Below are 24,926 nucleotides of genomic sequence, written 5' to 3'. Positions count from 1 at the left end.
AAACTCATCCCCCTAAAGAAAGTAGTTTCTACAAGTAACATGTACTAAAGAAAGGGAACAGGATTATATTTCTTATATTAAAATTTGATATAACTTACAGTACATATTTCTTGGTTAATTCCCCCAGAACTCCTTAGAATGGTTTGAATATCTTTTGCAGTAGGTTTGATACATAGATCAAGAATCCAAAAGTTAGTTCTTACACTTTGGTTGCTTATCCAAGTAAAATCCACCTTAAAATCTCTCCTGAAAAGCGTGGCTATTCCCTTAGTAAAGCAGTGATTCACTATTTAGAAATTTTTGAGTATAGCTGATAAAATATATAGTTATATAAAATGAATTAGAAGTCAGTATCATTGTGTTATATATTGCAGAAATAATGTTTGTGCTTATAATTATTTAACCAGAGGAACCAGGCTATCTACATCAGATGCGTGGAGATGAGGTAAATGGGACTTGGAAGAAGAGTTTTAAAATTTTTGATTCTTTAATTTGATCTGTTTTAAAGGATTAAGAATAAAGGAATTAAGAAATAATGAGCACTCTCAACAATTAGTCTCTGCTAAAATTTATTTGGAATCTCTCAAGAAAAACATTATTTCTGACATAGAAACTCGAGACATACCTCTATCCATAGTGGGAATAAATCTTCTTTGAAGTTCAAGTTATTTTCAACTGACTGAAGTTAGGTGTCATTATATTTTTCTCTGTAACTTGGGAATCACCGAAGTGTTTCAAAGGCTGTGCTACATTTAAAGTTCTTCTCATGGAGTACTATTTTCTAGTTGGATCTCTGTAATTGATCTTGATTGTTAAAGACATAAAGCATAATTTTTGCAAGGAATTTAAAAACTAATGGTGAAAAGCTCTCTAAATCAGATTAAGTTATAATGATTCTACATTGAACTGAAATCCGATGTGTATAGTTTGCTTCTCCTGTCTTTATTAAACTGTTATTCCTTGGCTTCATCAAGGAAAGTATGATACTCTTTGTGAAGCTAGTATCACCTAATTGTGGAGTTTTCTCTAGCCAGGCAATTATTTTCTCCCTTCTAGGTTCCTTGCATGCACCTCCACTTTATCACCTAACATATTTTATTACAAGTGTTTTCTTCTCTCTTATATTGTAATTTCTTAGAGTCAAAGAGAAAAGGAAAGTAAGTTGAAGGAAGAAACTAACACTTACGTGTTTGTTTTCTTATTTTCCTGTTTTGAGCTCCCTAAATAGAGGACACATATATCCTCGGGGTCTAGCACAGTGCCTAGCACAACAAGGGTGCTTGGTGAGCACTTGAGAAATGAAATCAAATAACAAATCTCCAATTCTAACATTTCCAGTTAATACACAGTGGTTTTCGTCAACAGCTTTTTCTATACTGACCTCATAAAATTATTTCTATTTAAATCCATCTGGAGAAAACACTAAAACTTGACTAAAGCATTGCAATGGAGTGATGGTGGGAACAGAAATGTGTTAATGCAGGGCATAGAGCCTTGTGGGAAAAAATAGCCTTCGATTCAATTCCCATAGTCCATGGGCCACTCTTGCTTCCATTCTTGTGTGTCTGTTCCTCATCCCCTCTACTGCACACATGCACAGATATTTCCAAGTTTTATTCAGGTTTCCTTCATTTTGACTCCTCTAAATCTTTTTTGAAGATATTAAGAATTTGTCAATCTCTCAAATCTTCTCAATTTTTTTCTAAGTCTTGCATTAAATATATCATTTTATCATCACAATTTTATGAGGACTGCTTTTAGAAAACATAGCTATTACTAAAATATTACTATAAGTTGGAAATAAATCTGTTTAAATTGAGCCTCAGTTTACTTTTTGTCAGAAGATGAAATTTAGGTCTCAGAAGAAAAACTGTATTTCATACATTATGCACTTTTTAAACCCAGTGATAATGTATTTCATACACTCACAGACACACACACATATACACACACACATACATGCATGGATGCATGATATTCTTGCCTAATGTTACCCTTCATTATTTGGGATATACAAATAAATTCCAAAAATACATATATTTGCTATTATGTATTAAGCATATTAGGAAATGACAGAGTATATTGATTTAATCAGTTACCTCCTTTGAAATAAAACTGGTTCTCTTTTAAAATAAAATACTGGAAATGAATAATGTCTAGGAAATGTAGACACATTTTATGTAGCTATCTTAGGACACCTGACCTGAAAACTTCACAAACATATAAATGTTGTTTGTACATATCCTGTAAGTGTGTATTTCTAACACATCATTAGAATTAGACATGATCTGGACCATGTCTCGCACACACAATAAGCTATAGAATACAAAGAGTTTTTCAGTCAGTGCACTTCAGTGAACTAATAATAAACCCGACATAAAATCTCAAGTCATAATACAATCAGCCCCAGAGAATCTGCCCATACAGCCTAAAGTTTATCTTGGTGAAAGGAAACTTAAAGCAGCTGATACCTGGAGAATGTAATTGTCCCAAATAGTCTACACAAACAGGGAAACCACTAGTCCATGAAGTCTTTCAATGCTCCAGTATTTGATGTCATATAATAGATCATTACTTGTAATGATGAGGTGGACAGCAAATCTGGAATATCAAGCAGATTCATCTACTTGACCCAAGAGCACTGCGTTTAGAACAGCAACTTGGAATTTCCCATATCTTCAGCATAAGTGCCAGCCAACGTAAGTTGTAAATATTTATTAGATGGATGAAGGATAAAAAGCTCTCTCTTGAGTCCTGTAAATTGGTTCCATCATTGGAGCTGTAAGCACATCCTTCTAGACATTCAGTATCTTTGGGGTCCAGGTAAATCAAAGATTTTATTGTTTTATTACTCAAGTGAATGGATATGCTTATAAAAACAGTCCCATAATTAGTAGTTCTTTTCATAGAGACTGACCTGTGTTTCTATTCACTATTAGTTCATTCACTTCACTCATCTTTTATTGAGCTCCTGCTATGTTCCAGGCATAGTCCAAACACAGGATAAGGACCTGAAGGTACACTTTAACTTTTATGACACTATCACTTTGGAAGAGACATTTCATTACCCTTTGCCCAAGTGGCACCCCACTGTTTCTTGCTGCAATGAACAAAGCTGATTTTCTTTATGCTGCTAGTCACTGTGTTTTAATTTTGTCTAATGTGGATGTCATGCAGCTTGATGAGCGTTGGGAGAGATACTAAGATGAATCAGTTAGGAGAACCCTGATGAAACCTACTCAGAGTTCTGCTCATGAGAAATTTTTTTCAAACAGATACACAGATGACTTTAACACCAGATACTAAGTGTTGAGTGCCCTAAGTATCCATGAATTACCGTAAGAATTAAGGAAAGGGGTGAGTTTCACAGAAGAGTATCAGCTAGATTTTAAAGGTTAAATAGAATATTGGCATGCAGTGATGATGGAGGAAGAAGACCTTCGAGTGGAGGGAACAGCAAAGGCATTGCCTAATTGCATAAATGTGGTCCATTTTTCCATCTGCTCATTTATTCAACCAATATTTATTAACTTTTTATGCATCTGAAAACTGTATAATATGACTGAGCTTGTAGCAATAAATAGGACAAGCTTAAACCTGCCCCAAGGACATTTACATTTTAGGGGTAGAGACAAACATTAAATAAACAATTACATATATATCTGTATTGCACACTTTGATGCTATCCTATGAGTGCTGTTCATAGCATTTCTCAGAGTTGCAATTCATTATTGTACATATGCATACCCAGATAGATACACATCTATTATAATAGTATAGCAACTGTAGATATTTTGCAAAAACTCAGCAAGCAAGACAAATGGAATAAAATATTCTTTCGAAAACATTTTGTAGTCCTAAACTACATGCATTTCCCTAGCAAACAATTAGTACATCCTGTCTGACACATCCTGGGCTTGGTACTTGTAGTATAAAAGTGAGAGTATTTATTGAGCACCTGTTTTATGTTGTGTACTGTTCTAAGCACTTCACACATTAGTTCACCCAATTCTGTCAACAATTCTCTGATGTGGGCACTATCCTCTCTATTTTACAAAGCCTACAGAGGTTAAGTGACTTTCCCATTATCACATAGCTAGTAAATGGAAAGACTGGACCTTTGAAAACTAGTTATGTGACTCCAGAACTCATTTCTTTTTTTTTTATGTTATGTTAATCACCATACATTACATCATTAGTTTTTGATGTAGTGTTCCATGATTCATTGTTTGCATATAACACCCAGTGCTCCATGCAGAACGTGCCCTCTTTAATACCCATCACCAGGCTAACCCATCCCCCCACTCCCCTCTCCTCTAGAGTCCTCAGTTTGTTTCTCAGAACTCATTTCTTAATGGGTTCACTAGAAGAAGGTGAAAACCACTAAGACTAAACCGGTTGCAACCTAGTGTGATAGGAGCAGCAGTCTCAAGGAATGCACAAGCCACAGTAGATGCAGGAAGGTGAGTGATCAATCTGCCTAGATTGAAAGCGAAATATGATGAAAGAAGATTGAAAAAAGAAGTGTTGAGATGCTTTTAAAGCAAGTGAAGGCGATAAGAAAGGATGGAAGAGTAGGTACAAAGGCCCTGAGGCATAGAAAAGCAGTGTGGAATGAGGGCTAGTTATCAACTTTCCCCGAGTCCTGATCTTCCTCTTTGAGCACCAGGCAAGCAGGTCAGGGACAACAAGAAGTCACTGAATAATTTGGGCTCAGATGTAGGCCCTGGAGTCTTTGAAGAGAATCTCCAGTGGAAAAAAGAGATGATTTGCAGACACCCAGCTTCATTACCCTTACTACATACATCCTGGCCTGCAGGTTAACTGTGCCTGTAGGTGAGGGCATAGACCTAGAGACACAGAGATAGCTTATGTACAGATATGAAAGAAATGTAGAAAGAGAAAAGGAGATGAGAAACCACATGGTCCCTAAGAAAGATACTGAAAGAAATGAGCCTGATAGGAACAGTGAGAGACTGGCAGAGGGGACTATGGTCTCCTGGGTCTCTCGAAATCCCCAGTCCTTAATTCCTATTCATCAGCTGGTTAACCTGCAATGCTTCCTGTCCGTTCAACTTGATAGTTCAGATTTTGCTTAAGCTACTGTCAGTGGCTTTCTATTCTTTACAACCAGAGAACCTTCACGAAGGCAAGGGCTAGTTAGGCCAGGGACAGGAACTAGCCCTACGAGAAAGAGCAGAACAAAAGCCGAAGAAAAGGCAAGCAAATCAGCTGAGTACACCAGGCTTGAAAGGTGAGGTTCCATCATTTAAGATTTAACTCACATCACCTTTCCCAAGACTTCTGTGTCTTCTCCCTCATTATTTCAACCCTGATTAACACTCCCTGAAGAAAAATAAGAGTAGAGAATGTGCTCACACACTGCTTTAATCTAGTCTTTCTTATTAATCATCACAATACCAACAGGAAACAGCCCCAATATTATCATCTCCATTTTAGATCAGGGAGGGTCAGGTACCTTGTTTAATATCATACAGGTGGTAAGACCAGGAGAGAACCCAGGCCTTCTCACCTTAATCCCACCTGCCTTTCTCTTTCACACCCACCATGAGACTTTGCCTCTATTTCTCTTGTGATATTGCTTGGCTTTGTATTACAAAAATTTGAGGGATTTCTCTTATTTTTACATGACACTGTAAACTCCTTACAGGGCAAAACCATGTGCTTCTTCTACCTACTTTCTGCAGTTCCAACTATAGTGCCTTAAATATGATGTTCGCTCAATAAACCTGCATGGGCTAGCTGATTAATACTTGAAATGTGAGAACTTAGGCAGCAATGGGATGATAATGAGGAATAATGCTTCTTGTCTGGAATATTTCCTTAAAGCCTGTCTCCTTGGCCCCACTATCACTTCCACAGGCCCTGTCTCTGGTCCTTGGTTGTTGACTTTGAGACACTGTAAGCTTAGGTCAGCTCTAAATAGGATTTGCTCAATGATGAGTTTCAGTCCTAGTACATGGTGTTCCAAGTGTGTTTTGTCCTTTTTGGATTCTAAATATTACTTGACTCATCATCCTCAATCATGTCGGATTCATTTCTCTGTTTCATTCCTCCTAGGCTCACTTCACACTTCTGTCTAGTAATACCCCAGTTTTTAGTCTATTTCCTCCTGAAGAATATGAACAAGGCTATTAATGGAATTCCTATTAGTAAGGGAACAAAGATGACACTTAATCTATAGAGATACTCAACCGAAGGGGGTGGGAAATAACTACATCAGAAGCGACCTGAATAATTGCAACCGCCTGGGACTGCATGAACATTTGCAGATTTCTGGTAAAGTGGAATGAGATTGTTGCTTTTGTTTTTTAACAAAAAAGCAAGAACTTGCTATCTTTTTTATCTTCCTCACTTGTGCAGTTTGCATTTTCTTTGACTGCTGGTCTTGTGATTCCTGTGCATAGGCATCTCGAGTCCATGAAAAATTCATGCCAGGTGCATTGTTGCTCCTTGTACCATGTTTATGTGGACTCACCACAGTGGGTATCAGTGCAGATATCTGTTACTGTACAACAGAGTAAAGCCCATTCTCTGCCACTTCCACTTTCCCTACCCACTCCAATAATTGCAAAAATAGGACCCACAACAGTTTTGTTACAGAGCAGAAAAACAGGTAGTGTTCAGAGCTAATAATATCAGTCCTCCTCCAACCTAGTCTTTCTTATTAATCATCTAAGTAGCAAAACATAATTAAATCATAAAGTAGCAAAACATAATTAAAACACACACATATCAAATCCTTAAACACTTTAATGAGCTAATACTAGATATTTGTACTTCTTTTTTTTTTAAAGATTTTATTTATTTGACAGAGAGAGAGTACCAGCAGGGGGAGGGGCAGAGGGAGAAGCAGGCTTCCCACTGAGCAGGGAGCCCGATGCGGGGCTTGATCCCAGGACCCTGGGATCATGACCTGAGCCGAAGGCAGATGCTTAACGACTGAGCCACCCAGGCGCCCCAATATGTTGTACTTCTTTAAGCTTCATTTAGATCTTTTTATTTAGCAGGGAGATGCTTGACAACAATGGAGTTTCTGATTTTTATCTTGAAAATATACTGTTTTTGCTATTGCTACTCTTGAGATCCCCGCTATACAGCTCCTACCATCTTCCTTATACTGCTCTATCTTGTTACAGTTTTCAAAGCAGCATAAATTACATCCTTTCTCTTTATAACCTAGCAAGGCAGGTTTTAATGTTTCCGTATTATTTATAAGGGAATTAAAGTTGAAAAAGTTGAAGTGGCTGGAATCAGAAGTGGTTAAGGAGTAAGATATAACCTAGTAAGACTAGAAGCTCAACCCAGTGTACGTTTGCTCCAATTCAAGAGTTTTAGCTACTTTGAAAAGTCTGAAATTTTGAAAGGTCTGAATCCTTGCTTAACTTTCCTGGACCTCAGCTTCATTATTTGTGAAATTAGGTTTTATACAGATCTCTTGAGGGTTGTCTGTGTTTTAAATGAGATAATGTGAGTTAAACCCTTAGCACAACATCTAACCAAAGAAATTGCCCAGGAGGGGTTGCCATTATTAATGTTGCTAATTAGCCCAATGTATCCTTTTACAAATTGCATAGGGTTTTTATATATGATCCCATTTGCTTCTCAAAGAAGCACACTGGGTTGATAAATAATTATTTATATCTCCATCAGTTAATTTTCTGCCCTTAAGACCATGCAATTAGTGGCAAAGAATTCCCTCCCATATTAAAAACTCAAAAATATTTGAAGTGAAGTAAAGAAGTATTACCAAGCTCTTTCTTCTATCCTTGCCTCTCTCCAATTTCTATAAGACTTATCTCCAAAAGGAAGAATTTGCTAACATCCAGCCTCTGCTTTCCTTTTTTCCCCCCTATTAACCAGAATTTGATATTAGATCATACAAAGTTTAAAAACATAATAGGTTAAACCATAGAGAAAGTCTTAAAATATTTCATATTTAGATTTTTTTTTTGCATGAGAGGAAATATTAAGGAGAGAAACAAAAAGGAGATATGAGTTTGGTTTACCATTTTACCATTAGTAACCCGTAATGTGCTCATGTCAATGTTAAACTGGAAAGTATTTCAATACCTGCCTCTGAAACATGGCACTTGGGCTGGGTTGCAGAAGGAACAAAGTAGAAAACAGTTTAGTTCCATTTCCCTTATTTTAAATTCTGATAATATCTATAAGCCTATCAATCTCCCTTTAGCCATTCTGTCTTCAAAATTAATGTTATATTTGGAATTATTTTCATTGGGGAAAAACAAAAAATGGGTTAAAAAAGAAAAGAAGTGAATGAGGACGAGAAAAATAGAAGCTAGCTAACTACTGCTAGCATTTGCTGATGCCAAAGAATATATTCTGCAGATGTGTTTGTATATTGTCATTGACTAGGCAATGAACCCTTTGTTCCACAGCAAAGAGCCTACCAATCTCTAGGTCCAAAATGCCAACCAGTTCCTAGCCCCACAGCTGCCCTAGCTTCCCGGAGTGGCAATGTCTTGTCTATGTCAGTCTTGGTTTCTCAGTTTTCCGATGGCTCCCTTACTCCCAGTTATTCTGCAAAGCAAGGGTTCTGCTTGCCAATTAACCTCCTTCTGGGCTCGGGATAAGCTACGGTTTTGTGTTTCGGAGTAAAGATGGAAGAGTATTATCTGTTGATGTGGGCTAGAGGAGAGAAAAGGAAACTGTAAGAGAGAAGAATAAAAAGAAGAGAAAGAAGGCATAGAGGAGGTTGTTCTACGGTGTGTGTGGACTCTGCCACAAGTGGAGAGCAAAATGGTAGTTCTCAAGGCTGACTCTCCTCTTTACTCTCGGACCACTTTGTCCATCGAAACTGTAAACTCAGACATACTACAACCTTCATTTGTTTTATAAAAGATTTCCTTAACTAACTGGAAAAGTGATAACTTCCTTATGAATATAATGTTTGCAACCTTATATTTTATGACCCCTCTTTGCCCACTCTAACTCAACAAAAACATTTGCCTGGTATGTTTTTATGTTACAAGATGAGCACCTCCTAGTTTTGCACTTGGAGTCAGCAGATAAGGTATCTAAGGCTGGTTGTGTTACTGTAGAACTTGGTCAGGTCACTTGACTCTCTAACTTATTTCTAAAGTTACATACAGCTATAAATAAGGATTGGGTAATTCCTGATTTTAATATTAACCTAATTTTGAATATCATAAAAATAGTAATAAAAGGAGTTTAGGATTTGGGTCATCTGACTGAGATTTAAGAACTTTCCCCTCACCTATATTATGATTTTAGTCTTGTTTAAACTGTCACATGCATCCATGCATGTATGTGTGTGTGTATATGTGTGTGTGTCTGTGAGTGTATGAAATACATTATCACTGGGTTTAAAAAGTGCATAATGTATGAAATACATTTTTTCTTCTGAGACCTAAATTTCATCTTCTGACAAAAAGTAAACTGAGGCTCAATTTAAACAGATTTATTTCCAACTTATAGTAATATTTTAGTAATAGCTATGTTTTCTAAAAGCAGTCCTCATAAAATTGTGATGATAAAATGATATATTTAATGCAAGACTTAGAAAAAAATTGAGAAGATTTGAGAGATTGACAAATTCTTAATATCTTCAAAAAAGATTTAGAGGAAAACAAAATATAGACTATAAGCAGAGAGCAAGATGATCATAAATGCATTTGGAGGTAACTTCTCTAAGATATACAGAACCTCATCCTTTAGCCAATTCATTAGAAACCACTTTATATCATTGATCTTTTTCCAATTTGATTTTTGTCTTATTTCACCACGGCTTTCTTAACATCATAGCTTCTAACTTTCTGTATCTGAATGATAAAAGCAGAGATCATCATTATCCAGAAAGAAGATGTGTATAGCATCCCTGCTTTCTTTCTAGTATTTCCCAGTAGAGCAAAATTTGTGATGAGTGAAATCAAATCCTTGATGAGACATAGACTCTTAGAGGTCATCCATTTCACTCTCTACTCTTCAAAAATAGAAATGAGTAGGGAGGCTCAGTGAATTGCTTCTTCACCCTGAGTTAATGAACTTGTTGGGTCTAAAGCTTCAATCTCCTGATTCCCAGTCCAGCCATCTTTATGGCAGTGACATAATCCCTCAACTGGATTGTGGTTACTTCCAGGGAGATAAAGTGCCTAACTTTTGACAGCCATGCAAGAACTACCTGAGATGTTAGGTTGACTCTATTATAAATAACTTCAAACATTCTTATATTTAAAAAAATAGAGGGGCACCTGGGTGGCTCAGTCAGTTAAACGACTGCCTTCAGCTCAGGTCATGATCCTGGAGTCCTAGGATTGAGTCCCACATCCGGCTCCCTGCTTGGCGGGGAGTCTGCATCTTCCTCTGACCCTCCCCCCTCTCATGCTCTCTCTCTCTCTCTCACTTTCTCTCTCTCTCAAATAAATAAATAAAATCTTTAAAAAATAAAATAAAAAATAGTTATGAAGTAAAATATTACAACTATGAGAACTTTTTAATATAAAACATGAGACTTTAAATGAATGTTTTGTTTTGGGTTAATCTTTTGATATAGGCCTTCATATTCATCTGAAAATTTAGCAAGTTGTTAGGATGCCATTTTGCTTTATTCATGATCTTTAAATCTCTAAGTTTTCATTAAACCTCGTGTTTCCTTCTGCCTTTCCAATTTCTAAAATGTATAGCTCCATGTAAGTTAGAACATGGAGCAATTCCAGTGCTGCCTTCCTTGCTTTACACAGGATGGTGTTACAACAAACATGGGTTTGGAGTCATGAAGAGTGATCTTTTTGGAAAACTGGACATCCACATCAAAAAGAACGAAACTGGACCACTCTCTTATACCATACACAAAAAAATAAATTAAAAAATGGATTAAAGACCTATAAAACCATATGAAACCATTTGAGACCTATGAAACCACAAAAATCCTGGAAGAGAACACAAGTAGTAACTTCTTTGAAATCAGCCACAGCAACTTCTTTCTAGATATATCTCCAGAGGCAAAGGAGACAAAAGCAAAAATAAACTATTGGGATTACATCAAAATAAAAAACTTCTGTGCAGCCAAGGAAATAATCAACAAAATTAAAAGGCAACTTACGGATGGGAGAAGATGTTTGAAAATGACATATCCTATAAAGGGTAATGAACTGATACAACTCAACACCTCCAAAAACATATAATCCAATTAAAAAATGGGCAGAAGATATAAACAGACATTTCTCCAAAGAAAATATTCAGATGGCCAGTATAAACATGAAAAGATGCTCATCATCATTATCATCAGGGATATACAAATTAAAACTACAATGGATGTCACCTCACACTTGTCAGAATGGCTAAAATCAAAAACACAAGAAACAACAGGTGTTGATGAGAATGTAGAGAATGGGGAACACTCATGCACTGTTGGTGAGAATGCAAACTAGTGCAGCCACTGTGGAAGATAGTATTGGGGTTCCTCAAAAAGTTAAAAATAGAACTACCTTATGATCCAGCAGTTGCACTCTGGGTATTTACCCAAAGAATATTCAAAGGGATACATTCACCCCTATGTTTATAGCAGCATTATTTACAATAGCCAAGATGTGGAAGCAGCCTTAGTATCCATCAGTTGATAAATGGATAAAGAAAATGCGAGATATATATATATATCACAAATAATTCACATATCATATATAATTATATATAATATATGTATAATATTATTCAGCCATAAAAAAGAATGAAATCTTGCCATTTGCAATGACATGGATGGAGCTAGAGAGTATAATGCTAAGCAAAATAAGTCAGAGAAAGACAAATATCATATGATTTCATTCATATGTGGAATTTAAGAAACAAAACAACCGAAGGAAGAAAAAATAAGAGAGAGAGAGAGAGAGAGAGAAAACAAGAAACAGACTCTTAATTATAGAGAACAAACTGATGGTTACCAGTGTGGACCGGGTGGGGGATGGGTTAAATAGGTGATGGGGATTAAGGAGTGCACTTGTGATGATGAGCACAGGGTGATGTATGGAATTGTTGAATCACTATATTGTATAAACAAAACTAATATATTTTTTTAAAATTAAAAATTTAAAAAAAGAAGAGTGAGCCTTGGCACCACTAGTTATTAGTCTAGTGACCTTGGATAAGTTGCATTACAGGCCCATGCCTCACTTTTTTTTAAATTTTTTTAAGGATTTTATTTATTCATTTGAGACACAGAGATACAGAGAGAGAGAAGAGAAAGCATGAGCAGGGAGAGAGGCAGAGGGAGAGGGAGAAGCAGGCTCCTTGCTGAACCAGGAGCCCGATGTGGGGCTCGATCCCAGGACCCTGGATCATGACCTGAGCCAAAGGCAGACGCTTAACCATCTGAGCCACCCAGGCGCCCCCCATGCCTCACTTTTGCTATCTGTTTAATGAGCATAATGATAGCATATAATTTATAAGCTTGTAATGAGGAGAAGAGAATGAATATAAATGACCAGCATATGATAGGCATAGAAGATTCTTTCTGATTATAACTGTCCTGAATTTACATGTCATGCTTCAGACTAGCAAAGTCTATCTATAGTGCATGACAAGTTCCAGATGCTCCCATCGACAGCATCAGTGGTACAAGAGTAGTCACCAGGGGGCAGTGTGCAGTTACCCCTTTCTACCCATTTCACCTAATCTGTTGCCTCATGGGTTTCTCATGAGTCCTATCTCTTGAGTTGCTGTGGCTCTAGTTTCAAAGGTTTAAAAACCCACTAACAAACATCTTTGAGTATATTGTATGTCAAGCACTGATGGGAGCTAGCTGGGGGAGGCTGGTTAAGAGTCCCACCCTTAAAACAATTATAGTTTTAGCAAGGAGATACAAATATCACACATGAATCAGCCACCAGCATGTATAAGAACAGAAAGAAATGTTCATTAAGAATGTCAGAGCTTAGGGGCGCCTGGGTGGCTCAGTCAGTTAAGTGTCTGCCTTCGGCTCAGGTCATGATCCCAGGGTCCTGGGATCGAGCCCCGCATCGGGGTCCCTGATCAACAGGGAACCTGCTTCTCCCTCTCCTCCCAGCTTGTTTCTCTCTCTAGCTATCTCTGTCTCTCTCTCTCTCAAGTAAATAAATAAAAAATATTAAAAAAAAGAATGTCAGAGCTTAGTGCTTTCACATAATTTCTTTCCTTTAACATTTATAACTCAGTGTGAACGGAAGTAATACAACTAATGCACGTTTTTACATTTGGAGGACAGGACACATAGATAGATTGAGACCTGCAGTCAGGATTGAGAAAACTTTCATGGAGAGTCTAGAGCTTTAGATTGTCCTTGAAGGATGGATAAAATTTGGTTAAGTAGATAACCATGATTGATTCACGATGTAAGAGAAAGAAGAAATGGAAACAGTATCTTATGATAGATATGAGCAAGGTGTGTGCTTGGAGTAGTGAAGAATCTTGACTTGATGGAAAGAAAGGAGAGGGAAGGGAGTAAATAGTATCCATTTATTGATCCTACTGTGTGCAAGACCTTCATCCATGTACCACAGAAGAAACTAGTGCTACTTTAGCCTAATGAACCAGGTTGACAGCTTGCTTAAAATTCTGGTACTTAAGTGTGGAAAATACAACTGCGCTGCTGACATTATAGCTCTTTGGTGGCTTAGCAAAAAGGAGCAGATGGTATCCACATGGTTCTTTCCAGGAATAACACCACATGGAGTGAATCAGTGAATTAAGTATGTATGGTTATATGGCATGGGGCACACTGACTAAACCACATTTGAGATTTGAGCTAATGACTCCATTTTTTGTGCAATCTCCAGAGAGCATTTGCATAAATAAAGCAGTTAGGTTTGTAAATGCTTAGTGTGAATCAGTGGAATTTGTGGCGGAAATGGAGAAAAGCAAGGGATTTAGGACCTGGGTTTGAATCCCAGCTTTCTCTTCTCTAGCTGTTTGACGTTAGGAAATTCACTGAATCGCTCTGCCTCTCAGTTTACTTATCTTTAAGCAAAGGAAAATTCCACCAGGCCCTCTGGGTTCTATGAGGAATAAACAAGAAAACACAGGTAAAAAGCTTATCATATTTGCCTGACACAATGGGTATTTGCTCAATCAATGTTAGTTCCCTTTCTATGGAAATTAAATGATCTAATGTATATAAACACACTCTATAAGTTATAAAGCATGATATTTGTGGTCAATGTAATGCAGTTATCAATTTGAGTTACAGTTGATGATCTGAAGTTTTGGTGAGTCATTTATTTTTGCCTTTTATACTAAGTTCAGAGAGGTATGTGTCAGGGGAACTGGATTGAAATCCGAAGAGCCCTCATATCTAGTAGTTTAAGCAACTTTTATCTCTTATTCTAAGTGAAATTAATTCTAGAGAAAACATAAAGAAAAGTTTGTTTGGTTCCAGGTCTCCACTTTCTGTTCCTCACACTGCAAGCTACCCCAACTTTTCTGGACCAGGGATGGGGTACTTAACTCAGCCTACCTGAGGTCTTTAGGATATCATCTATTTTCTGCAAAGTATTACACTACCTTGTATTTTAAGGGAGGATCAAGCACGTATGTTAACACTTTAATCCACAGGGATAAAAGACTAAGGGTATTACCGATCAAGGATTGGTGAGGGAAGTCCTGTTAACTAGCACAGACTTCTGGAAACTTATCAAATCCAAGCAAATGTTTTGCAGTTGTTTAAGAGTTACCCGCATAGGAACCAGACTTCCAGGTTTGACTCCTGGCCCTGCTATTATCAGCTGGATGACCTTGGGCACATTGGTTAACATCTCTGTGCCTTAGTTTTCTGTAAAGTGAAGATAATATGTTTATTATTAAGAGAGTTCAGGCAGGCAGAGTTGAATTGAATTCAGACCAAACATGAATCTGCCATTTTTTCCAAGTCCCCCCCCTTTTTTTTTAAGATTCATTATTTATTTATTTTTATTTATTTTAGAGAGAGAGAAAGAGTGCCTATGGTGGGAGGGGCTTGGGGGGGAAGGGAAACAGACTGCCTGCTAAGCATGAGCCTGATGTGGGGATCCATCCCCAGACTGGGAGATCACGACCTGAGCCAAAAACCAAGAATCTGATGCTCAACCTGCAAAGCCACCAGGCCACTTTTTTTCCCAATGTTCTGAGCTAGGCCGATGGTAAGCTAGGTAGGTAGCTATCTGTGCATTTTGTTAAGTGTTAGGCAGAGGGACCAAGGTCTTTGCTTCCTCCAGAGTTGTCCCCCTGAGACATCCTGCATAGTCTTTAACCTGCAATTAACTGTTCAATCACCCACCCTCCTGTTATTGTCTCAATGTCCTTACCTGTGTACATGTGGGAGGGCGGGGGCTATGTCACTGCAGGGTAAGGGCAAAACAGAGTACAGACCAGAACCACTTGATGCTACTATTGGTGATGACTCAGAGCTCTACTGGATCAAACTGCATGCACCTGGTTGGTCTTGTAGAGAGAGAATATGAAAAGAAGAAAATCCAGGAAAGCAAAAAATAACCACAGTAATAAATAATATAAACTTACATCTGTGGAGTACCTCTCTTTTTGCTTCACATGCATTATTTCTCCAGCTAACTTCTCGGGAAATAGGTTAACTGGAAATAGCATTGTCCCATTTTTTAAGTGGGGGTTTGAAAGAGATTAAGGGACTTAGAAACCCTCTGAGAATTGGGAAATTGGATCTGAGTCAATATGGTGAGAAATTTCTCTTCAGACAATGAAAGAGGAGCCAGCAACTTGCAGGACAGAAAACAACTGCATTTCAACGTGTAGCCTGGAAAAAAATCAGCAGAGGGAATCAGGAGATGGTGGTGGTTATCAGCATGAGATCTGGGGCTAGGAAAGACATGGGCTTGAAATCTGGTTGTGGTCCTCTTAGATATGTGACCTTAGGCAAGTGACTTAAATACTTTGAGCCTCCCTCCCTTCCTTTCTTCCTTTCTTCTCTCCTTCCAAATGGAAACAATAATGTTTTCCTTAAAACATTTTGAGAAGTAAATGCACTGATGCATCTTAAGTGTTTACCACAGCCTCTGGAATATAATAGTCATTTAATAAATGCTTAACAGTTTATTCTTGTTCTTGTTCTTGTTATCCTGTCTTCAGTTTTGATATTAAATAATTGTGAGATTTGGGGCATGCCACTTCCTTTCTGTTTCCATTTTCATATTTATAAAGTGAAAGGTAGAATTAAATGATCCTTAAGGTCTCAACTTTAAAGTTTTATATATAGAGTGGATTTGTTTCTTTTGTTTCTCACACAGCCAACAATATGTCTTTAATCAGTTATTTACCAAAACTTTCTTTGGAGCTTACTCAAAAAAGTCCTGATTGAGTCAACAAGCTATGCCTGTGCCATTGATCTTCTCTTAAGCCATGCCTTCAGCAGGCCTGTTCACATGACATACCAGGGCCCAGTAACTGGGCCAGAGTGAGGAGGGGAGGGCTCCGGCACCAGCCAGGATCCACGTGGATATATCTAACTTTGCTTTGAGCTGGCCTCTGACTTGTTAGTGAGCAGTAAAAGTTAGACTCCAAAGAGCTCTGGTAAAGTCCAGTTCCATTCTGAGAGGCAGGAGAGCATAATTGTGAAAAGTATGGACTCTGAGTTAGACTGTCTAGGTTTGTAGACGGTCTGCTTACCATATGTATGACTTTGGAAAAATTACTTAACCTCTGTTTCCTCACTTGTGAGCTGAGAATAATGGTACCTGAATCATTGGGTTATGTGAAGATTAAATAAGTTAATTGATACAAATAAGTGCTATATAAATCCTCAACCTTATTATTATCCATCCCAGTGGTAATATTCAGAAGGTCCAGGTGTGGCTGGGTCAGGATACTATGAGATTTCAGTGAGTGATGATGCTCAGGGACAATTGCAGGTCCTGGTAAATCCTTCAAGTTGGAGTAGGACTCACCCTGCCAATGCCTAAGGATGTGAGGCTCCAGCTCAATAGATTATGGGAAAGGAGAGGGAAGAAACGGTTTCATGTCTAGCAAAGAACTAAAGGCAGGAAATTGAGGTAGAAGTGTCCCCAACCCCAACCACATCACATTTTTTGTGATGGGCCAACATAGTGGAAGTAGGGGGGAAATCCTGAGACAAAATAAAGTTATCCTGAGTTCAATCCTTAGCATACCAATTCAGTACTTAATGTTAGAGATCTCACTTCAGACCTGCTGTGGGTACTAACTCCAATATTCTACTTCCCTGGTTAGAATTAGAACATGGTCTGACTGGGGTTCAGCCTAATGTGTGAACCGTGTGAATTGTGTATGTGAATTGTGAAGCTAGACCATTAATAACCTTGTAGCAGCTGACCTAAGCCAGCTAATATCTACCTTGAAGTCTGGGGATCTTTAGCTGTCTCAGTGAAATCACATGCATAAAAAATGGACTCATTTAAAAACTTTCAGTCGCTTCTATTTTGTTTCAAGTTGTCATGCCACACCATATATGAAAGTCATTTATATGACCTGTGTTGCTTCTTGCCCACTCAAGAGCCTTGTTTTTTAAGCCTGAGAAGATAAACCAGAGATACTGTGCCCCAAAAGCAGCTAACATGTTATCCTTGCCATATTTTACCTCCTACTTGATTTGGCTTGACAACCGCTTGCCTTTGACTTGCATGTGCCAGGTCATTTGAAATCCCTGCATAATTTCTTAACCCCATCCGTGTTACTGTTCAGTTCCTGCTTTATTTAGGTCCCTTGACTATGTAGGTTTCTCTCCTTTTCAACTTTGCTTCTTAAAAGTTTAGATATAAGCCCAGATTCAATCTTGTGACCTTCTCACTGGTTAGCCTACACTTGTCAGATATAAACTTCCCAGAGTGTGCTCTTTGGCTGACTGGCTGATGTACCTTCCCTGCCTACACCTTGCTTGATGAGGCTTTCTGACTGTAGCTGACCTGGTGAACACTTACCCATATATGTCAGAAGTATTTCTCAAATCTAGCACTTAAAAATATCAAGAAGTAACCACATCAGTCAGAATCAATGAACCCCTTTGAAAATTTGCATTCATTATGTCAGATTCTTTTTTAATTACATTTTCTTGGTGGCAAGCAGCAGCAGTTTATCCTTTACTAGCATAAGCAAAGTTATGGATATAATTTAAAAGTATTTGGGCATCCCATAGAACTCAAAGAGAGAAAGGGGGCTGGAATTCATGAATAACTTGATCTAACAGCTTAAATTATTCACTATTCTATTTGCTTCTGGCTTCTCTACAATTAGCTTTATACTTCCTTCTTGCTGTAAACTGACTTTCTCCACATAGAAGAGAATGTAATATAAAATGTAAATCATTTATATCTCATAGTTTAGGCCACCTAAGAGACATTGATTTTCTTAAACCTTTATAGTTTCAAAAATCCTTGACTAGATTTACATGAAGACAAGCCTTGAAACTTCTGATGAAAAGATTTTTTCATATTTGTCAAAAATCTCTTTCCAGTAAACGGAAATAAGCATACTGAAGTAGGGTGCTGGCATCTGATAAGTCACCAGTTTGATTTAGTGGTTCAATTAAATAGAATACCCAATATGGAAGGAGATTGTGTGTATAGCAGAGCACTACACATTGTGGAGATAAAGCTTAGAGGGAACCATCAAAGTAACTAGGGAATTGGTTTGAAGAATCTGAAACCAAACTTGATCAAACTGTCATGGACTCACATGATTTCCAAAGTGAGAAAAGAAACAGAAGCCAGGATGAGCCAAGGGGAGAACTGAAATTAACAACTGGTGAGAAGAGCACACTCATGGGCCATACTTAGAATACTCTGTCACCACTTGGGACTTTTATTCTCTGCTGATATGTGCCATTGAGTACCTTAAAGATTCCAAGAAGCTTCTGTGAAAATAATCTGGGGAGGACTGTCAGGGGCCTGGAGCAGAGTAATGGGAGATCTGATCTTCAGAGAGCCGGATGTAGCAGCACAGTGGGATACAGAACAGAGAACCATGATATCTCCTTGCTGATCATGCCAGGGATTTGCCCATGTCAGATATATGTGTTGTATCTGTGGATTCACATATTCCATATACTCTGTTTTCTTGTGCATTTTTAGTGACTTTAAAAAATGCAGGCATTAATGGGGCTTCTGGATCTTTTTAGCACCAAAAAAGGAGCAATGAGCTTTCCACGGAACATAAATTGTACTTCACAACCTTGCCATCCTACAGTTATGAAATAATCATTATTTTGTAAAAGCTGGACAGTTAAGCAATAGGGACTGGTTAAGGAAAGAAAGTGACAGTAGATATTAGAAAAGTAGTCGCAGTCTTGTTGGTAACAGAGGAGATATTTAAGTTGTCCTAGAAATGCTCTCCAAAGCTTACAAAGAAGTATGACTTTCCTTTATACCTTCATCTATACTTTGTAGCTACATTTAGTCAATAATTCCTAAGTATTTACTGAGTTCCTCTGGTGTACCCAAGTGCTGTGAAGAATTCTAAGAAAGTATACATCCTTGTCATTTTTTAAGCATAGTCTGATTAGAAGAACCGAATTTACATAGATGAAACAGAAAATAGGAACACAAACAGAGGAAGTGATAAATGGCATCATATAGGAAAGGGGCTTATGTAAAAATTTATTCCTAGACCACATTAATGTAATCTATAAGAGGAAAAACAAAAATAAGATGGAATCAAATCAATGCATATTTATTGATCAAACTATACTAGATAATAGGGGAAAATACAAGTGTTGGGTGTGATACTTGGAAAGCTTTCAGTCTGGTCAAGGAGACAAGGTACAGATGTTTGGGGTCATCCTGGGAACCATTTAGCAAGCATAGAAGAGAGGAAGTCAAAACTAAAACATGGACTAGGATGACAATACCAGTAACCATTCAGGCATCACCAGCTTGCTTTGAATGTCTGATATGTAAGACCTTAGGGCATCTCTTGCCTCCAGAGTGGTCTTTTGTTTTCCTGAGTCTCATAGGCTGCTCTAACTAGAGATCTTCAATCACTGCAGGACTCTTGCAATGAGCCACCTAGATACTGAGATCACGGAGCAGCTTAGTGTGGAAAAAATGGATTTTGAGGTCAGAAAAGCCAGTATTAAATCTAAGCTCTCATTTTCCCTCAGCCTCCTTTTTCTCATCTCATTTATAATGTGGGGACAGTGATAATGATGCTTCATCAATAAGGTTTTGTGGCAATTAAATGAGGATATATGTGTATATTCTTATACATGGGCAAGTAATATGGATTTAATGGTACTTCACATGGTCTAATCTTTAGTTTTCTTTAGTGCAATTGTAGCCACTAACATAGCATTGAAATCTCTGGTGTATAAACAGTTCACAAACCATTCAGTAATATATTCTTACAGTGGTCCATGTTTAAGGACACTAATAATAATATTTAACATTGATTCTGAAATTTAAGTTTACAAAGCTCATGAACTATATCACCTCACTTATTCTTCAAACAACTCTTTCAGAAGGTGATTACCTCTATTCCCATTCTACAGAGAGGGAAAATGAGGCAAAGGGAGTTGGTGTAATTGCCCCTAGATCGCACCACCAGGAAGTTGCTCAGCCCCCAAAACATATAATCAGGAAGTTGCCAAACCAAACTCGAGCCCAGATTTTCTGATTCTAAACCTCATGTTCTTTTCCCTATACCACATACCTCTTACAAGCACTGTTTTTTGTGTGTGTATGTGTTTTGGGGTGTTGTTTTGTGGGATCCAGTGGAAACTGTCTTTCTCCAAAGCCCCTATTCACCCTGAGGTACTTGCTTTTAGGAGTTAATGAATAAACTGTGATCATCTAGCTGACCCACCATGTAGATGCTAGACCAGGGTCCTGCTCTTAATGCCCAGTGTGTTGTGTTAAAACACGGAATTCTGTTTTGTGATATCTGCTGGATTGCCATTTGTTGTATCATTCAATTAGGATTCCATAGGCACAGATTGACATTAAAAAGCTGTTAACTCTGTTAACTCCAGAGGGCATGGCTAATGAAATGTCCCAAAAGTTGAGCACTTGCCAAAACCACTGTGTCTTATAGGACACCTCTTGATTAATCATGATGAGAGTATTTCCTCTATCTAAATGAAATCTACAATTTGGGCAGGAGATTAAAGATCCTGCAGGGGATGAAGGAAAAAATGCTGTGAAAATCTGGAAACTAGAAAATAAAGATAGGTCTACTCAATATTCATGAAGTCAGATTGGTGGATGCAAATAGAGATTGCAATCTCTTATTTTCTAATGACTTGGCTTGTAGCACTTCTGTATCAGTTTTACACAGTTTCCTACTCAACTTTAAAGGGAGTGATTAGATTTTGTACAAATTTTGTTTTGAAAAAGAAAGTTCAGCCTACCCGATATGATTTTATGCCATCTTTGAAAATTTTTAATTTCCTATCGAAGGATTTCTAAGGTATGTGATCAGAAATGCATAAATGACAAAAGATAGGATAAAGAACGCATAATAGGTAAGTATATATAAGATGTCAATGAGTGAAACTTTTTTTTCAACATATTCTCAAAAGGCAGTTTAAAGAGAAGGATTACAAATACTGGTTTGGATTTAAGTTTGCTGACACAAGAGAGAGGTTAAATTTATTTTGTACAGCTATTTTATAAGGAAATGCTATACATTTTAACTGTCACCCAATTTATAAGAAATTCTTACCTCATACGCAGCTCAAATCCTCACCTCCTACTGTTGGGTAGAATTTAAGAGAAAATGAGTATAAGCTCAACTGCTTACTTCATTTCATTATGTAGCAAATGTAGCAGACAAATATTTGAAGGAGGAGGTTGCAGCGAACTCCAAGGTATTTCATTTATCCCCCAAAACCCTGACACAGTGCCTGTACAGGTCCTCAAGAAATACTGTTGAACTCAAATACATTTAACAGATCCTATCTTAAAAGAGACTACTTGTTATTTAATTTTTTTTTATGTTTCTCCTTTTTAGGCCAGCCCTGCTCCTATTATTGTCAACACAGATACTTTGGACACGATTCCTTATGTAAGTAACATTCTTATTAAGACTTTCTTTAAAAATTATGTTAGAACTTAATCAGCTAAATTTAAATTTCAATACATATTCAGTTTTACCCAATCCAGATAATCTTATGAAATGTGTAGAATGAGTTTTGTGAGTTTTGTTTTGATATTTGCTAAATCTCAGCTTAGTCATGCAAATAGTTTCCTCTTTCATTCATTGTTTTCTAAAGCACAAGGGCACATCATGAGAAAAGAAAAAAAAAAGCCAATTGTGTTCAAATAATGTTAGTTTCCTTGGTGGTTTCCTGAAAAAATAATGAATTAATTATAGAAGAGATGGATAAACTTGTTTGGGTTTCTTAGTAAAGGAATACTCAAATCAATTTCTGTGGCGGGGCCTAGAATATAAGTAAGCTATCAATAAATATTTAATGGATTTTGCTGGGCTTCTAACAAGAGTTGTAACAAATTTTTGTGAGGGGTAGTCTATCTATATATAATGAAATGTGTGGGTTTATGCCTGGAGCATGAGACAGATACTAGGATCAGGCAGATCAGTAAAGCCTGGAATTCTGTACCTGAAATACAGTCACTATAATGGCCAAAATTCTTGACAACAAAGTTTGGCTGGGCAGAGGAGATTGGAGAGTGGCAACAGGCCACAGTGTGGGTGAGGGGTTGACACTATGGAGGCCCAACAAGGCTTTCTGAGCGGCCCTAGCTAATGGGTAGAGAATAGTGATTGGGGAAGATGGGACAGACACAGGTGCATGCAGACAGAGAATTTGAAGCAAGGAGGACTGCAGGGACAATGGATAAGAACAAACAGATTCCTGGTCTTTGATTAAACGAATAAAACTTGTGAAGCAATTGAAAGAGCACCTGGCACAAAGGAAATGCTTGTTAAGTATCGGCTATTCTGAATCTTAGACCCCCAACTTCAAAGGCCTACAGGGACCAAGTAACTCACAGTAACTCACAGAAATGGAGCAGGAGGGCTTGGGGACAGTAGGGAATAGATAGCACATGGCCTTCCAAAGGGGGCAGCTGCTGCTTGGCTCCAGTGGGTTCATACCGAGGGGAAATGGGGACCAAGTGCTGCCAGATCATTTCATTTTCCAGAGAAGTTGGAAATTTGAAATTTTTTTAAAGATTTTATTTATTTATTCATAGGAGACAGAGAGAGAGAGGCAGAGAGAGAAGCAGGCTCCCCACGGAGCAGGGAGCCCGATGCAGGGCTCGATCCCAGGACCCTGGGATCCTGACCTGAGCCGAAGGCAGACGCTTAACGACTGAGCCACTCAGGCGCCCGGAAATTTGAATTTTTATGTCAAATTTTGGAATTTTTAAACGCAGGCAACTGATTTTCCAAAGTTCATGCACAGTGTGCCAGACAAAGTGTTTCCAGTCCAGAGGCTGCCCTTTGGGAGGCATCTGCCTCCTAGGACCTGCAGATCCTGAGCAGGTCCTCCAAGCCAGGACTCAGCCACAGGGGAGCAGAATGCTAGAACTGGAGTTCCAGACTGGGGCTTGATTTTAGGAACAAGTGACTAAAACTGGGACATGGGGTCAGGACAGGAATAACAGCAAGCTCAACTTGATGCTGACTCACCTGAACTACTGAGCTAGGGCTTCTTAAATCTTTCTGAATAAGAGTAGTTTGGGGTCACACAAGAAATGGGCTTAAAAGCTCTCTGGTAAGAGTCAGTGGCCTCAGGTGTGGAAAGAAAAGGACTCCATTAGAAGGAAGCAAAGCAATACATTAAAGACCCTTAGCATCCACTATTCTCTCTCTTACTCTTCCTATCTTCTTTCATTTATCAAACTTTTATATTGGGATTACTGTACACCTGACACTAAGCACTTAAATATTAACTCAATCCTTAAAACAACCCTATGAGATAGGTTCTATTAATTTCTCTATATTACAATTAAGCAAACTGAGTCATAAAGAGGTTAAGTAACTTTTTCAAGGTTGTATTAGAGGCAGAGCCCAGAATGAACACAGGTAGCCTGGCTAAACAGGTGGAGCTCCTACTTAACTCCTATCATGTAGTCGCTTATGTTTCCTCCTTCCCTTCCTTATTTTCTGCCTCTCAGTGTGGGAACAAAGTATGCTTTCTCCTCTGCTACTTGTGGCTTTGGATGGAAGACAACTTGTCACAGAGGCTCCAATACCTTTGGGGCAGGGATCCATGTGTATTAAGGAATTCTATGTTTTACTCTAGTAAATTTCTTTGCTGTATCCATTGGCAAAAGCAGATGAGCAGTGCTTTGAAGTAGGCATTGAACACAGAGACTTGATTTTGTAAGTGGGACTGCTTTCTTGTGGTAGATCTGTATTATTTCAAAGTCTTCTATTAGGATTCTTAGGCCTTAACTTCCAGATGCCCTCATGTACAAATAGTTTATCAATAGAAACTAAGGATTTTGTGCAGACATGCTTGATTGGTAACCCAACCAATTAGCTAGTAAAATCAGCCACATATTGCAAATTAATCAAATTGCTTTCTATTCCCTAAATATCAACTTTGTGCATGACTTTGAGTTCTTCAAAGGGTCTTTTATTTTTTCATCTTCAGTATTTTTGTACTTAATGCAAAACCTCTTTGAGCTTCCTTAAGAGTAGGATATATAGTGAGGTTTGCTTGGTATAGGTTATATACTTTTTTATATATATAAAATTATAAATTTTGATCCTGTCAATGTGTTCTTCAGCAAATTGGCATTTCAGCACTCTGTAGTTTATTTTTCTGGATCCAAATTAATCTTTAAACCAAATTAATCTTTAAATTAAATTTATAATACCTACCTCAGCAGTGGTCGTGGGGATGAAATGAAATTATGTATGTGAAATCATGCTTTGTTAACTTCTGGTTCGTAGGTGTTTATTTATAATTTATTTAAATAATAAAAACTTATTAAGTAACACACACT

General features: G+C 37.8%; 1 protein-coding gene across 9 annotated transcripts in view; it reads left to right on the top strand.

Annotated features, from left to right (window-relative positions):
- Window positions 1-24,926, top strand: part of DLG2 (discs large MAGUK scaffold protein 2) — a 1,243,318-nt gene that overhangs the window by 480,118 nt on the left and 738,274 nt on the right. For 8 of the 9 annotated variants that reach the window (XM_028126804.1, XM_088018006.1, XM_088018004.1 and 5 more), the window contains one exon: window positions 21,958-22,011. The exons of the other annotated variant lie outside the window; for it this stretch is intronic. In XM_028126804.1, the coding sequence (XP_027982605.1) occupies window positions 21,958-22,011 (54 nt within the window). The remainder of the gene's footprint in view (window positions 1-21,957; window positions 22,012-24,926) is intronic. 9 annotated transcript variants of the gene reach the window in all.

This window comes from Eumetopias jubatus, unplaced genomic scaffold (assembly GCF_037043125.1).
Source record: "Eumetopias jubatus isolate StellerSeaLion01/CBP00866 unplaced genomic scaffold, mEumJub1_p1.0 scaffold_13, whole genome shotgun sequence".
Classification (NCBI taxonomy): domain Eukaryota; kingdom Metazoa; phylum Chordata; class Mammalia; order Carnivora; family Otariidae; genus Eumetopias; species Eumetopias jubatus.
Note: the sequence above shows the minus strand (reverse complement) of the source record. Positions and strands in the feature narration are given on the sequence as shown.